The sequence below is a fragment of the Vulpes vulpes genome, chromosome 4 (assembly GCF_048418805.1).
Source record: "Vulpes vulpes isolate BD-2025 chromosome 4, VulVul3, whole genome shotgun sequence".
Classification (NCBI taxonomy): domain Eukaryota; kingdom Metazoa; phylum Chordata; class Mammalia; order Carnivora; family Canidae; genus Vulpes; species Vulpes vulpes.
The window spans coordinates 23,452,966-23,469,580 of record NC_132783.1 but is presented as its reverse complement, the minus strand read 5'-3'; the positions used below and the strand labels follow the sequence as shown (position 1 = coordinate 23,469,580).

The window sequence follows — 16,615 nt, the reverse complement described above, 5'->3', positions numbered from 1 at the left end:
ATTTGCTTACTATTGTGAAATTCCCTACCTATTCTCAAATTTTTCGTATGATTTTTCTTTTGGAAACTGCCTTCATTAGGATCGTGGTGAGGATGTCATCCAAAGCAGGATGTTTGCTTTGGTAAATATTATGTATGTGTGAGTGTATATTTTGAAATTTCTTAGTATTAATAGTATCATATTAGTATTAGTATTTTGCATGGAGTCCTCAGGTAGGCTGTTTGTGGTGAAAACAGAAAGTATTTCTAATGTATGGGGCTTTTAACTCCTACAGTAGCTTCCTTAAATTTGATTTCATGAAGTGTTTTCCAGTTTGACAAGTTCTTAATCAGTTATGCCTATGTTGGTTCCTGGGCAATCATAATGAAAGACACCATCACAGCTTCAGTTACCCATGTGTGGTAAAGCTAGAACTTTCCCCACCTTTAAAACACATGCTACCACATGAACAGATTTGCTGTAACAGTTAACTCTGTCCCCAGAATTTAGTTTCTCTTTTAGGATTCTGCAGGATTTTATACAGGCTGATTTTCTGAAGATGCCTTCCAGGAGTGGTCCTTTCCGATTGATCACGGAAAGCATATCCTGTAGGAAAAAAAGAAGAGCATATACATTTTGTATCCCAAGCCCAGAGCAGAAGCTTGCTTCCTTTTAGAAAGAGCTAGGCTATTGGATGGTGTACGGTTTTAGAGCTGGAAGGACTAAAGTCAATTTAGATTCTTTAGTCAATGTCTCTCTATAGTTTCTACCCAAAAATCCACCGTACAGTCATACACTGAAACATTGTAATCACTTATTTTAATCAGCTTTTTCATTGAATTTGCCCTTTTAAATCAAACTTCTGTGTTTCAAGGCCTTTGTGGAATCCTCGCCTGTCTCCTACTTTACCAGTCTTCGCTCCTTATTCTCTTACATAGATGCTCTTCCCCCAGTATGGAAATCTTTTTGCCATACTCATTTCCCATTTGTTGATTCCTCTTTAAGTGATTGTATCCTCCATTCCAACTATCTCTATTTCCCTTCTTCCTTAAAAAAAAAAAAAGCTCAAAAGCTCTCTTCTTATTATCTGATTACATTTCCTTCATGAGTCTTTCACTGTCCTTTGCTCTATCTTCATGTCCCCTCCCTGCAGTGTAGAAAGATAATAAGGGCTGGAGTCTGATAGACCAAGGGATCGGAAACCTATTATGCTTCTGATCATTTGTGTGACCTGGGGCAAATGTGAACTGTACTGAAAGCTAATTCATTTGTAAAGTATGGAGGATAATAGTTCTAGCTACCCCCTAAAATTGATGTGATGCAAGGACGGGGTAGTAGCAAGCATGGAACTAACGTGGTTAATTTCTTCACACCTAGGATAACATTCCCAAATGTAGTGTAGGGTTGCAGAGGTCCTGGGTACTCAGGAAATTTCCACACTGACAATTCAGTACACCGATTTGAGATAACAAGGGCAAACTCTGTGGCTGTCATTTAACATCCTCTTTTAGAATTAGCAGATTCATATATGCCTCAGGATGAGTCTTTATGCTTAGGTAAGATGTTTTCAGTTGTTAGATTAAGTAGACTCCGTTGAAGGAGACCTGAGACTACTGTGAGTTCAGGAAGACAACAGCAGAATGTGAAGATGATTCATGCACACAGAGTCCATTTTGACTGATCTGAACAGGCCTACATGGGTCTCGGTGGAAACAAGTGGAATAGGCAAAACGTTGTTCTGCTGTATTGGCCAAATGACTCTTCAGTAGGTAAATCAAATGACACTAGCAAAGCTTCTCAGCCAAAGCCAGGGACTGTCTAATGATTTCTCCATTTGAGGGTAGGTTTGCATGAGAACACTTTGCCTCTCCAAGGTCCCTCTCCTCAGGAAGGTAAAAAAAAGACCAAACTGAGACCTACCAGTATTGGGAAGGGCAAGTTGTCCTTATCACATATATTTGTGAGTGAAACCCCAAAGAGCTGTTGTGGTATTGCCGATGGTGCAACTCTGCACTGGTTTTTCTGGCAAGTGCCAGAGCGCCGCCAAAAGGCCCAGTCTCTGAAAGCAGTGCTTTTCATGGTCTGGCCTGAATCTAAGGAAGAAGGGAGATTAGTGTATTTTAATTCACTTAGCATTATTTTCACCATTGCCATTTTGCAGCGTGTTCGTTGTAGTGGCTAGAAGAGTGAAACTGAGTCATTTGTTGTGTAGAACTCTCCACATCCTGATGTTGGCTAACAGCATCCTCATGGCATTGATAAGTTCTTGGTCATATCCTTCAGACTGATGGTTAAACCTAGAGACTCGATCAGACTCAAGGTGAGTACTCCCTGTGTCATCAGTTACTGCCAGTTACAAGGCATCAGGAGGCACTGAACCTGTAGATGTGTTTTCTACTGGAGTGATCAGTGGGTTCAGGTGTCAGATCTGATTTTAAAAGCTAGAAGGATTTGGTATGCAAATCAGGCTGAGTTTGGTAATCCTCTGCTTTCACAGCCAGTCTCCCCTCAGCCCCAGATTTCCTCTTTGGTTTCTGAGTGCTCAAGTTTCTACCATCCAAAGGATCTGCTTCTCAGGACACAATCTGCCTGAGCCCTATTCTATGTTCCTCTGCTCTGGGCCATCTTCAAGGATGACTTGCTGCAGTCAGGGTCCTTGGGATGTTGTCATTACATGCTGGCTATGTGGTGGCTGTGTTTTCTTGTCATATCCCACTAACCCACCCAGAGATGATGTTTTTGGTTAAATAGGTTTAACATTTACTGAAAGGAGCCTAAACCACAATGAAGTGTGGAAACCTACTTCCTCACACACACACTCAAACATATATGTAAATATACATCTACACACAAGTCCCAGGCTTGAAAGAAATCATAGAAGCGAAAAAAACAATGAGAGGTTATGAATGCACTTATAGAGGTTATGAATGCATATATATATTATATATATATACGAAGGCACCAGTTTCCAGAGATGATTTTTAATTACTCAACATTCCCTATGAAGGAAGAGCTTTCCAAAGAAAAGGTGACCAGCAGTGAAAAGCTGAGTTCAAAGTTTCTAGTGCTCAGCTGTGAATGTTTTCCTTTGAAGATTCCTTAACATTGCTTAAATAACTGATTTTTGAAGAGTCCAGAGATGAGCCAAGGTTTCGAAGGATAAGCACATGAGGAACATTTCACCAAATAACCTTGAACACCCGGCCACTTGGCTTTTCTGGGATGTAGTGAGTGCATCACCACCTCCACTCATGTGGGTGCCAGCACTGCACCAGAAGCATCCTGGTCCTGCCACTTATGAAGCTCAGCATTTTAAAGCTTCGGTTTGCTCAACTTTAACATAAATGATGCTACCTACAACTCGTTAAACTAAATATATGATATACTACTCAGCACAAGGCATGGCTCAGGGCAGGCTTGAAAGTGCTCTGAGGGTATAGAGAAAGACAGGAGTTAAAGGTCTTCCCAAAAGATTTAAAACAAGGAAACAACCTTCATAGAAATGAGTTGGGTCTTGATGTCAGACTTTTGAATTTTTCTAAGCTTGATTTTGGGTAGTTTTTGCATTCTTTCCTATACTGTTCCTCCTCATTGATGACAATAAGCTCACCCAGAAAGAATAAACTGTGTGTCTGAATTGTGTTTAAGCATGGAGACATGAGCCAAGGGAAGGCACTTGAAGAAAAGCAAGCGGCTCACCTCTCCCTTGCTTGTTCTGGGCTGGGTGCCTGGGCTTCAGTATGAAATGGATTTGCATCTCTGTGATCTTCTGCTCCAGAAGGAGGGCCTCCTGAGTTGGGGAAGGAGAGATGGAGTCCTCTGCTTCCTTTGGCAGTGCTTTAGTAGATGGAAGATGGCTCATTTTAATTCCATAGGGATGTTCATGTCCTGTATGGAAAGAAACCTGAATATTTAGGATGATGGTGATGGCTGTCATCAAACTACCTGAGTGTAAGCATCACCCTATTTGTATATGTTGGTATTCTTGTCATCAAGAAAAAATTTGTATATGTTGGTATTTTTGTCATCAAACCAAACCTGAGTGTAAGCATCACCCTATTTGTATATGTTGGTATTTTTCTGGGACTTCTAGATAAAGAAGGCTGTGCCTCCTCAGTGAGCATCATATGCACCCTTGTGGGAACACCTTACAGAAAGCGTGTGCCCAAGGGAAAGATTTTAAGAAGAGAAAACAATTGAAAGCATGTTACTTTGCTTGAAATACATATATTCATGAGTGCAATAAACAATGCTGACTTTTGCTGGGTAACTATCTGAGAATGTTGAAGGTTTTCTAGTTTGTGCCTTGACACTAACTACATCTATACATCGTAGGCAAATTACTTGACCCCGTCGAGCCTTACACTAATTCTTTGAAATGCTTGTCCACACACAAACTTATCAGAGTGAATATATTAATAAGCATTGGTGGTTAATATTCTTATTTTTTACTTTTATTTTTTGGTTAATAAATTTTTAAATATTTGGAGTATATATATAAAGAATTGCTATCTTCACTATTCTCTCCAACAGAATGTCAGTCGAACAGATTTTTTGTTCATTTCCTTTTGTCAATTCTCCAGCCAGAGCTACTCTAGAGTAATGGGATGGGTTGCCCTTATGCTTTATGGTTCCCTTCCACTGCTGCCCTCCCTCTATGGGGTGTCCTGCCAGGCAATGATCAGAAGGAAGGGTGTGCAGAGTGGGAAACCCAGAAGCAAACTGTAAAACGATGGTTAGAGAATAGAAAACCACACCCAGAGCTATCCAGAATTGCCTGCCAAGTGATTTGTTTTGCTCTTTTATGCTTTAAATTGTTTTTCCTCTCTAGAGAATTCTCAAAGACCCTATGAAATGATATGGATTTCATTTTTTAAGAATAGAATGAAAATTCTCATTCTGTCATTCCAGATTTATTACTGAATGTACCTAAAGGAGCTTTTGCTGTTCTTTTCATCCGTCATGAATGCAATGTTCACAAGAATCACAGGGACTTCGCTCCATTAAGGAAAAAGAAGCTTCTATGACAGCAATACAACCAAACCAAGATAACCAGGAGTTAATCCACAATTGAGAATTGAGAGTATGTTTTAAAAAATGCATTTTTGAATGCTCTAATGGATCATCATGAACGACAGGCTCTTCAGATTCCTTAGAGCTGCGTTCGTGTGTGAAGCTATTCAAAGTCTCAAAAGTTACCATCTACATCATTTTATCTAAATTAATGCACTTTATTAAAACATATATAAGTATTTAACTTTTTTCCTTTTTACTGCTAAGCAACTATTTTTTTAGATTTTATTTATTTATTCATGAGAAACAGAGAGAGAGAAAGAGGCAGAGACACAGGCAGAGGGAGAAGCAGGCTCCATGCAGGGAGCCCAACGTGGGAGTCGATCCCAGCTCTCCAGGATCACACCCTGGGCTGAAGGCAGCGCTGAACCACTGAGCCGCCAGGGCTGCCCCTGTCCAACTTTTACAAAGATGTCAACATTAATTCAAAACAGGAAGTGGTACTGAGGGGTTTTGTTCTCAGTGATGAGCTTTGTGACTCTATAGTCTAAGACTGGGAATGTATATTTTGCAGAAAGAAATTGGTTGTTTTTTAAAAAAAGGAAATTGGTTGTTTAGATTTCCAGATTATTTGAAAAAGAGTTATAGCTTCACAGATTTATTAAAAGGATAAAAAAATTTCATGTAAGAAGGAATGCTTTAAGATTTCTAGAAGAGATTATTGTCACCATTACCATCCATTACTATACTTCAAGGCCTGCTACCAATCCTGTCTTCTTTTTCTTTTTTTTTAAACCCTTCCATTACTGGAAACATTAAACAATTTTGCTAATCCAAAGATTTTTTTTTTCAGAGAACTTGTGCTAATAACTATTTTAGAAGAGGTGCAATCTGTTTATCAATAACCTTAAGAACAGTGATGGAAAAAACCTGAGAAACAGCAAAGTGCAGGCGATTTCATCAGTGAAGATGAGAGGAGTTTAAATGTGATTATCTCATTTTCCTTATGGTGCAGAGAAAACTGGGCACAGGGCAGGGGTGTTAAATACATATCTGTACCTGGATTCAGAGACATAACTGGATTTTAGAGAATTCTCACAAATAGAGGCTTCTTAGCAGTTAGGAACTAGAATTCAAAATTGACATATGAAAAATAAATGTATGGGAAAAATTCCAATCCATTTTGCTTTCATACCTAATGAGTAAATAAGTAAGTAAATAGTAAATAATCACACTTTTTCAAGACAGCTCTGTTTGTCAGGTAAAAAGAAGTAGAAACAAAAATTTATATTTCTCTCCCTCACTAAATCATAGCTGCTGAATGAAGAGATGTTATCAATGCCTGGGCAACAGTACCTGGTAATTCTTTATTAAACATGTGAGTGAATATTGCATGTGATTTTCACTTTTAAGGATTTTGAAGCTTAAGAAAGAACAACCATTACTTTGAAACTTAGAGTTACAATTTTGAACCTAATCAATCCCATCTTAGATTTTCCCTGACACTTACCAATTAGTGGAAGTTTTTCCTTGCCAGAACTCGCCCACAGCTGGAAGTCGTTCTCAGAGCCCTTGGAAACAAAAAGAACTAGGTGTCAAAACATATCTTTCACAGTACTTGAAGAACACATTTCCTTAGCATATCTGTGTTTCCAAAAAGAAAGAATTGGGGCCAGGATAAATGGTATTTGGTCCATGGAGGTAGCTATAGTACTTGTTAACTAGTTCCCCTCACAGCTTCCAATAGACTGTCCCAGATTCTTGCAATTTTTGATAAAGACCGGGAAACCACAGTACAGCCAGCCCCTCACTTTGTGGGTGGCCCATGGTGTAAGAAATGAGATTTGTGTCCCTTTACTATGGAGTAAAAGTCTCATCTCAGAGTCCTCTCTTCTGCTGTCTCTAGACTCCTTGGATAGCGTTGGCCTTTGTCTCCAAATGTCCCTGCCCAGAGATGCATGTTGTCCAGAGAGCCATATACTCTGCTATGACTAATCCTGAGCAAAGTAACTTGAGAGGCATCAATAGCTCAGCAGCCCTGAGCCAAAGGAGACAAATGCCCAAGAGACATTGAGGAGATAGTGGACGGAAGTCTGCCACTGGCTTTGGGGCAGGCAAACTCCACTTTAGGGAGAGAAAGGATGAGGACTCTAGGCAGCATGTCAGATGCAGAAAATGATTACTCCCAGCACAATTATTGCCCAGTAATACTGAAAATCCCAATTGTTTGAAACAAACAATTCTAAATTATAAAGATTGCTGAACTATTTTAAAGAGTCTTCCTGGAGACGAAAGCAAAAAAACGTTTGAAATGGAATTATTGGTAATAGTTATCATGTGCCCTTGACTCCTGATTAAAAATCATGGCCTTCACCTTATGAAGGAATGTCATAGGTATGGGCACAGACACAGATACACACACACACACACACAGCTAAATCTGCTCAAGATTGTGTTGCAAATAAGAAGTAAGAGCTAATAAGGTAGGGTAGGGTTTGGAAATGCCATGCTGGAATCCTTTAAATCAGGTTTACATAAAGCCAAATAAGCCCAGTTCTTTATTAAAATAGAAATTCTTTGCCTAGTGACATTGATCGCTTTAAGTAAAGAAAATCACAAACATGAAATAAAATGAGTTAAATCATTAGTCAATCTCCCCACCTTCATCCCTCAAACCACTCACTCTCTTTTCCAGGATTTAATTCTTACTTAGGGTTTCTATATCATACAGGTTAGAAACGTATGTAAAGATGTGCTTTAGTCAGTACATATAAATTCAATTTTATCTTGGATGTATTATTAAATGTTGTTTGTACAGAAATCATTGATTTCTTCTGCCAAATTCTCATTGCTCTGAAATTTTAAAGGCCTATATTATACCATTGGCTCAGATAGAATTTACAAACCATCTTATGATTATGTCACATCACATTTACAGAGGATTTTGGATAAGAAGCTGTGCTTTCCAAGTGCTCCCTTTGGTTCTCTCCATCTATCACTGTCCCTCTTTTTTCCCTTATAAAACCTCATCCTCAAATATATTTCTCTTTCATAAAAAGAGATCAGCCCCAGATCCATGGTCTTATTCAGAACTTGTCTTTGTCTTTACCAGTTGCTAAAGGGTATGAGCTGCTTCATCCTCAGGATCTGCATCAAAAGGAGGTAGCTTGTAGCCATGTAGTCTTTATGTCAAAATGTACAACAGAACATGTAATTTAGGATTCATTAAACAGATTGAGTCCTTCCTTGTGTGATAACTAGGGTCAATAGGGATGGAGACGTATCAGAATTGAAAACACAGAAAGAAGAGTCCAATAGAGGAGGAAATATTTAGAAATTTAGAAACAACAATAAAAAAGAAACTTAGAAACATCTTTATTGTCTGTATTTAAAATATATACAGTAAACTGCATATTGTTATTAGCACTCTAAAATTATAGTCCAATTTTAGGCTATAACTTTGAATTTGCAGAAAATTTCAAATGGGAATATAAGAATAGCACTCATGTATAAGCTAATACTATAGCTTCACTGCCTTCAATTTCTAAAGTTGGAAGGAAAATATGAGTATGTTATCCACAATAATCAGCTGTCTTATGATGGGAGGTGCACAACACCTACACACACACACACACACACACACACACTCACAAAACTCAAAAGTCAAAGTTGGTTCGTAAACTAAAAATAGATAGTAGGCAACTTACGGTTATTCCCAGCATTGTTAGTAACATGTTGATAGTGTCATTTGCTGTGTCGGAATTTGTCACTGTTACAGTTACGGACTGTAAAAAATAAATAAGAAAAATTGCTACAATTTTTTTAAAATTTAAAGCATGTGACCAAATAATTGTCAAATTATTATCCATACTCCAAAAGTAAAGCTTGTTTCCAGGTAATGACAAAGTAAAGCACGTGTAGAACACGAACCCTTAATTATATTTTCATTTTTTTATATAACATGAAGCTAGTAGGAAACATGTCAGTAAAACATATATTTCCCTCCAGGAATTTGTGGCATACAAAATACAGCAGCTGAAGCAAGGAAGAGAAAAATTGAGAATTCTAAGAGGGCACATGGGGTGACCCTCAGCTCCATAAGGCTATTTCCAAAATGGTGGGAGGGGGATAGTATTAAAGGAAGGCACTAGATACTTTCCTCTCTTACTGAGTTGTGTTTGTATAGTATGGCTTAGTTCCTTTGTTTGTTTGTTTCTGGGGTTTTTTTTTTTTTGGCTTAGTTCCTTTGTAATTACATAGTCGGTTTCAGTAAAATCAGGTAAGAACTGGCTATGAAAGACACTTTTTAAAAACTACTATTTAGTCCATATTTTCTTTGTCAGGCATCATGGTTAACTAAGACTTCCATTGTTGCAATCTCTTAAGACTGATGAATCTAGGAAATGAGACTGGAAATGTTAGAAGTTGATGTTCCATTCACAACTCTGCCAGCGAGTAGGTACTTCTAATACCTCTCTATCAGACCATACATTGAGAAACTGCTCCATACAACTAGGAAAAGTTTAAAGAAAATTTTCTGAAAGGGGTTAATAGCAATCTGAGATGGATCTATAAGACTATCTGAATTACAAACTATCTGAATTACAAAAATTACGAAAGTCATATAAGAGAATATGTAACCAGAACATTTACTATGCATACAGTTTTTATAACATGTTTAGGCAATGGGGCCTGTGTCCTTCGGGAAACAGTGCATAAAGAAGAAACAGCACAAGTGGACACCCACAGGCCTTGAAAATATTAAAAGCAAAGTTAAAAGAAACTCTTTCATAAATCACTCCTTGTCCTTTCATTGTATTTTTCTTCTTATGAATTGAATGCAATTGCTTGATATCACAGATGGTCCCAAAGTAATTCAATAATCATTCAAATAGCAATTCAAATAGTAATTTAAGGGATGTATGTATATTTTCCTGCATGTTGTAGGTTCTCCCAACAGACAAATTCCATTAGATAGAACTCTCTCTAAACAAATAACTTCAGAAAAATAAACTATTTTTTGAAATAATTCAAAAGAAAAAGAAAACTTAGGTTATGTTCATGAGTCAAAACTGTTACTTAATATATGAAGAACCAGGAAAATGAGATCAATTTTCAAGAGCTGAAGCCACACCTGAGATGATCTCGATGCTTAGACTATTAGCCAAACACAGCTATTACAATAATGCTCAATGATACAAATGAAAATATGTTCACATTAAACAAAAATAGAGGCATCATAGTATAGAAATAAGAAGTATTAATGACTTTTCCTTATTTGAGAGGAAAAATATTTAACATAGAAATTTTTATCGGAAAAATATTTTTATTTATTTATTTTTTTTGAAAAATATTTTTAAAAAATTTATTGACTAGGCTACATTGCATAATGGAGATGATGAAAAGAAGTCAGTGATTTGAAAATAGATACTAGAAATTATCCAGTGTGAAGAAGAAAAGGGGGGAAAAGATTGAAAAAAAATTACAGAGCCTGAGGGATCTCTGAACAATGTGAAAGTGTCTGATATGGAAAGAATGGAACTGTCAGGAGGAGAGAAAGAGAAATAATGAGGAAGGAAATATTTGATGAAATAATGATTAAAATTTCCCAAATTTGGTGAAGACATAAATTTACAAATTCAAGAAATTCAGAATATGTCAAATAGGACAGATTCAAAGACAACCATGCTTAGGAACTTCATAGCCACTCTGCTAAAAACGAAAAATAAAGAGAAAACTTGAAAGCAGCTAGAGAAAAAATGACAAATCACCTACTGAGGATTAATGTTTAATCACAGACTACTCATCAGAAAGCATCAAGACCAAAAGACTGGAACATCTCTAAAGGACTAAAAGGAAAAAAATTTGCAAACAAAATTCTACACCCCCAAAAATATCCTTCAAGAGTCAGTGTGAAATAAAGCCATATTCAGATAAAAGAAATTAAGTAAATCTGTTTGCAGCAGTTCTGCACAAGGAATGCTAAGAATCATCTTTCTAGGATGAAGTGAAACAGTGCAGTGGGAAACTTGGATCTTTAAGAATGGGTGAAGAACATCAGAAATGTTTATTTCACCAAAACTATACCTCAATAAAGTTGATTTTTAAAAATCTCAAGGTAATTTTCCAAGGAAAGTTCTGAATGTAAACCACTGCCACAATTGATATCAAAGGCAGAGACAAGAATGTGCTCTGCTGCTAGAGAATTCTCTCTCCTTCATGCAGTGCATCTAGCTGGCACTTAACAACAGATCAAACTATTTGCATGGCTTTTGCTTTAGCCAGGAATACCTTTTTTGTTCCACCTTCAAATGCTGTTTTGTGTGATCTAGAGCTACTTCGAACTATAACAACAACCACAAAAAATACCATTTAAAGATACCCAAAGTATCTTGTTCATCACTGTAAATGTCTTGGTTACTGTACTACAATTTCAGAAATCAAATTTTACACACAAAACTGGGCCAATTGGTTTGATTTTTTCCTCCCCACAGTATAAAGAAATTGAAATAGAAATATGCTGATCCCTTAAAAGTGTCATCCCTCTTAGTTCAATTCAATCCTGATATTCCTTGGAACAAAAGACTTTTTGAAACTCCTCTGCATTTGACATAACTACTCAATAAAACACCTGATCCTTAAGTGGATCCTGTACTAGAAAGGAGACATTATTGAGGTCAACTGACAAAATGAGAATGGGAATGGCAGAGTAAAGTATTACGCCAAGGTTAAATTCACTAAAGGTGATAACTGTAGAATATCTTTATTCTTAAGAAATGCTTAGGTTTAAGGAAAAAGAGCTATAGTATATGTATGACCCTCAAACGTATGTATACACATACATGTAATAGACACAGAGAAAGAAAATAAATGATAAAGCAAATGGAATAAAGTGTTACCAATAGGTGAATCTGGATAAAGAGTATACGGGGTGTTTTTTGTATTACTTTTATATTTACAACTTTCCTCTGAGTTTATAGTTATACTAAATAAAATATCTGGAGGGGAAAAAGGACTGTGGAGACAATCCAGACCATTCTGTATGTAAGTGGTGGCCCTTGGAAAAAATGATGGTTCCTTCTAAATCACTGTATTACAAGCCACTATAAGCAATTAGAAGGATCCAGAGAAATGTCATAGACACATAACATCCAATACTCTTTCCTTGCTTAAGCACTGTAGTATGTATTCCTCTTGCTTCATGTTACCTAGGACACAGTTTTTAGGTCTATAAAGAAGTACATGGAGAGGGGGAAAATACATTTTTCCTCATGGCACTTTTCTAAATATTCTCTCTCTCTTCCTACCTTTTGCTCTCTCCTTCCTCTCTCCCCAACTCACTGCTTCCTCCCTCTCTGTGTCTCCACCTCTATCCCATTTTTTCATTCAGTCAGAATTAGGAACTCAGAATTTAATTGTTGGTCTTAAAAATACTTACACAGGCACAGTTCTTGATGTTCTCAGTGAAGATTTTGAGGGGAATGCTTTTTGGCTGCTCCTTCTCTTTGGCTAGCATGATGTACCTAATCCAATTCGATAGTAACCCAAAAGAGAGTAGGATAAATTACCTTACTTTCAAATCAATTTATGTTGATCATATTTTCAACATACTTCGTTATTTTTAAATGCATATAAATAAGCTCAGCAAAAAAAAAATTGGGGGTTGGAAGGAAACATGCAAAAATATTTCAGGAAAATAAGCTGTGACTAGGAAAACAATAGATCACTCTTGTCATGTGAGATTTGACCAGCAGATCCAGGCACCAAAGCTTTCCTGCCTAGACCGGAGGTCATACTAGCACCTTCAAATGTAGGAATGAGAAGTTGCTTTGAGCATTACTTGGTAGGGTAAACTGCACTTATGGAAATTTAATATATGTTTTGAGAATAATGTTAGCTATAATCATGAGGTTGGAAAGTGGGGGAAGATGAGAGTAATAACCAGAATTTCATAAAAAAAATAAGCAATATATGGATGTAAAGGAGAGCAGGTTATTTGTAGTAATGGGCAGGGTACAATTAAATAAGAAATCATTGGAGGATAGTGTAACAATTCGTACTAAGGGGAGGGAACATAGTTTGGGGGCACTGCTTTGAAGAGATCTACATTTTTTTCATCATGGGTTAAAGACTTATAATATTACACTGACAAAATACCTTTGAAGGTAAGAACGCCATTTTTCCTTTTGTTCTGAAGAGCTGCAATTTAAAAAATGAGAAGAAAAAAATTGAGGAACGTACGATACTCCTACTAACATATTAAGATCACCACTCCAGACTAAAAATATGAGCAGCCCGTTGTTAAGGGATGTGGATGTGTAAATTGTACTCCCCTTAGAGTGGTTTTGATGGACTCCACTCTTCTGTGAGTGGTATTAAAGCAATGGGAAGTAGATCCTAAAGAGGGAGAAAAGTTGATTTCAAATCTGAAAACTTAATTGTGACTATGTGATGCAAGCTATGAGATCACGGGCACGTTGTTAACCACTCTGATATTTAGTTTCCAGAACTGGAAAGGGGTTAAATTATAGCTCAGAGTGTTCCTGCAGCTGCAAGGGCTATTCAGATATAAAGAATATTACCATTCAAATTAAATCACATTTAAGAAATTTAGCAATTTGATGGAACTGTCTTGGCTCAGAAACAAGAATATCTTTTTTGGAAAAAAACACCTGTAATAGTTTTATTTCCTTATGCATATGGCAGATTGTAATATGTTAAATTAGTTCCTAAAAACCTTATTCTTCATCACTGTGATCTTCTGAGAAAGATCAATCCCCTGATGCAAAATTACTAAAGATTAATATTTTCTCTGCTAAAATTTTCACAGCATTTAATATCCAAAGTTGCAAATGTCTTAAGGCTCATTCACACGTGGACTTATCACTTACCAGCATTCTTTTTTATTGTGGTAAATTACACATAAAAGAAAATTGACCATTAGTGACCTTTACTATATTCATCGTTCTGTGCAACGATCGTGACTGAACATGTTTATCACCCCAAAGCAAACATGTGTCTATTAAGCAGTCACTCTCCCTTCCCTCCTGTCCCTAGCTCCTGTACCACATTTTGTATATTGTTGATAAAAACTTGGTTTCTTCTTTCTTTCTTTCTTTCTTTCTTTCTTTCTTTCTTTCTTTCTTTCTTTCTTTTGGGACAACTACAACAGAGTGAGGTTCAAGGTCTCCTCTCCAAGATCCTGCCCTCTGATTCCCAGGAGGTATCTGCATGTTTAAATCACCGGAATAGATTTCTTGAGCAAGTACTATTAAAGGGTCCCATTAAATTTGAGAAATTGCTTTTACACTCCCAAGTTAATTCCCTTAACAACAGTATGTAATTATACAAATAAATTGATCATGCCATTGAATACTAGGTTGCCTGAATTGCTGTGTACAGATTATCTTAGTTGGTAACGATCTGAAACAAAATATGATTCCATTGAGGCACTAAACTCAGATTATTCATTTGATTCCATTGAGTAGAGTTTAGTTGTGTAAGACACATTCTTAGGCTGACATGAGGATGGGAATGTGGCTCTCGACCCTGGATATCCTGAGCAGACACCTCTGAGTTTACAGGGATCATGCCACACTTGCATCTCTGTTTGAAACATCCACACCCCAAGCCTCATTCCTGTTTTACGCAGTTGCACTTAACACACTGCTTTCTTCTCCTCACCCCACTCCACCAAAATCTCGCAGGTCATCATAAAGGTAAGACAACAAAATTTGAAAAACCATTGATCAAAACCGAAGGAAATTACTCCAGTAGTTCCCACTATACATTATCTACTTGTTTCCTTGTGGATATAAGCACCTTCTTACGCAGAGTACAAGGCAAAACAAGTGTCATGGGAGGTCAAGAAGTGAGTCACCAGCTTGGTAGACAATAGATTACAATGTTATCCTTTTCAAGCCATGTAGATACAGGACACCAAGGCATCGGTCTTACCTGAAGGTGGCCACGAAGTTCACCGTGGGCCAGCCCAACACAAAGGACCTCCCAGAACGGATGTTGGCATCTCCCACTGTATCCATGCAGTTGGCAATCCACATGGTGTTCAGTGGTATTTTCTTTTTTATCTTAAAGTTTTTCTTATACCTAGAAAGATCCCAAACAAGACCTCTGTTAGTTCATTTCAAAAATGTTATGGGAGCAGCTGTGCTCTTTAGAGACCAGTTCTCACTGCTCCAGGGCAAATCATGTCTCCCGCATCTCTATTACCCTCTGTGCACACACAGAAAATGGTTAGATGGGCCTTTGCAATGTGTGTGTTGAGCAAACTCTGGCTTGGAAACCTGAAAACACTTCCTCTAAAGGCAGCAAATAGCCATATTTTTGAATGGTGAGTATTGAGTAACCACTGTATATTTTAGAGCTTTGTAGGAAAACCATTCATTCATTTTCTATTGCTGGATTTGTTACTTATTACAGATAATTTTTATGGCTAATATTGCAGTTAATTATTCATTTATGACTTGCATACTTCAAAAAGTGTTTGAGGGGCTGAAGAAAGGTACCTAATACATGACTTATAAAAAAAGTTATATGCTTTTTTTTTTTCTTAAGAGAGACAAACCAGGGGCACCTGGGTGGCTCTGTCAGTTAAGCATCCAACTCTTGGTTTTGGCTTGGGCCACGACCTCAGGCTCTTGAGATCATGCCCCTGTGTAGGGCTCCCCATTCAATGAGTCGGATTCCTCGCTCCCTCTGCCCTGCCCCCCACTCATGTTTACTCTCTCTCTAAAATAAATAAATAAATAAATAAATAGATAAATAAATAAATAAATAATCTTTTCAAGAGTGTGAGGAAGACAGATGAAATCGAAACAAAAACATAAGCTTGGATCAGAAAGATTTAAAAGTTACTTTCAACGTTAATTTACAAAATATTTTCTAGCCTTTGAAGCATAGGTTATTTTCAATTTCCCTTCTTAAAATTTTGTCCATACCATTTTCCCTTAGATTCTGGCTAAAACAAAAAAATTGTTAGCCTACAGACTGAGCCCAACTGAAAAATCATCCATCCATCCATCCATCCATCCATCTGTCCATCCATCAATCCAAGATCAGTGGTCCGGAGGTCTTATATGTAAGTCATGGATACTTCCCGTTTCTCTGAGGAGTAAGAAGGGGTGAAATGGGTTTTTGATAATTTCTGCCTAATCCTCTTTGACCTCAAAGATGAAAACCACCATTGATTTATTTTGGTTGATTAATTGATTAATTTGGTTAATTCATAACTTTGACTCGCAGGTGGGCTTGAGATTTAAATAGTTACAAGTCCTATAAGGAATGCCTGGGGAACGTGGATCCTCCACTCTGGAACTCCTTACTATTCAGAAACACATGTGGAAAACACTGAACTAAACTGAGATGAAAGCCACCTCATGTGCAAAAATCCCTATGGCTCCACTGATTCATGGAACAATTAGAGCTAAACTCTTCAGTGGGATTTATAAAATAAAAAAAATCTTTTAGGAAGCCCACTTGAAGGATAATCTAGATTCAAACTTAGGACACAATGAATATAAATATGATGGATACCAACATCTTTCCACATTTTTTTTATTTCAACATTACACCCAAGTGCCTGTATCTCTGTGCTTGGAGATTT

At 37.2% G+C, this 16,615-nt stretch overlaps 1 protein-coding gene across 1 annotated transcript in view; it reads right to left on the bottom strand.

Moving 5' to 3' along the window:
- The window catches only part of LOC140598721 (rho GTPase-activating protein 20-like), a 40,149-nt gene that overhangs the window by 5,372 nt on the left and 18,162 nt on the right, over positions 1-16,615 (bottom strand). The window contains exons 5-12 of the mRNA XM_072757247.1: positions 14,950-15,099; positions 13,150-13,191; positions 12,431-12,515; positions 8,700-8,777; positions 6,503-6,563; positions 3,679-3,867; positions 1,900-2,072; positions 424-585 (exon numbers count right to left, since the gene is read on the bottom strand). Coding sequence (XP_072613348.1) covers positions 424-585; positions 1,900-2,072; positions 3,679-3,867; positions 6,503-6,563; positions 8,700-8,777; positions 12,431-12,515; positions 13,150-13,191; positions 14,950-15,099 — 940 coding nt within the window. The remainder of the gene's footprint in view (positions 1-423; positions 586-1,899; positions 2,073-3,678; positions 3,868-6,502; positions 6,564-8,699; positions 8,778-12,430; positions 12,516-13,149; positions 13,192-14,949; positions 15,100-16,615) is intronic.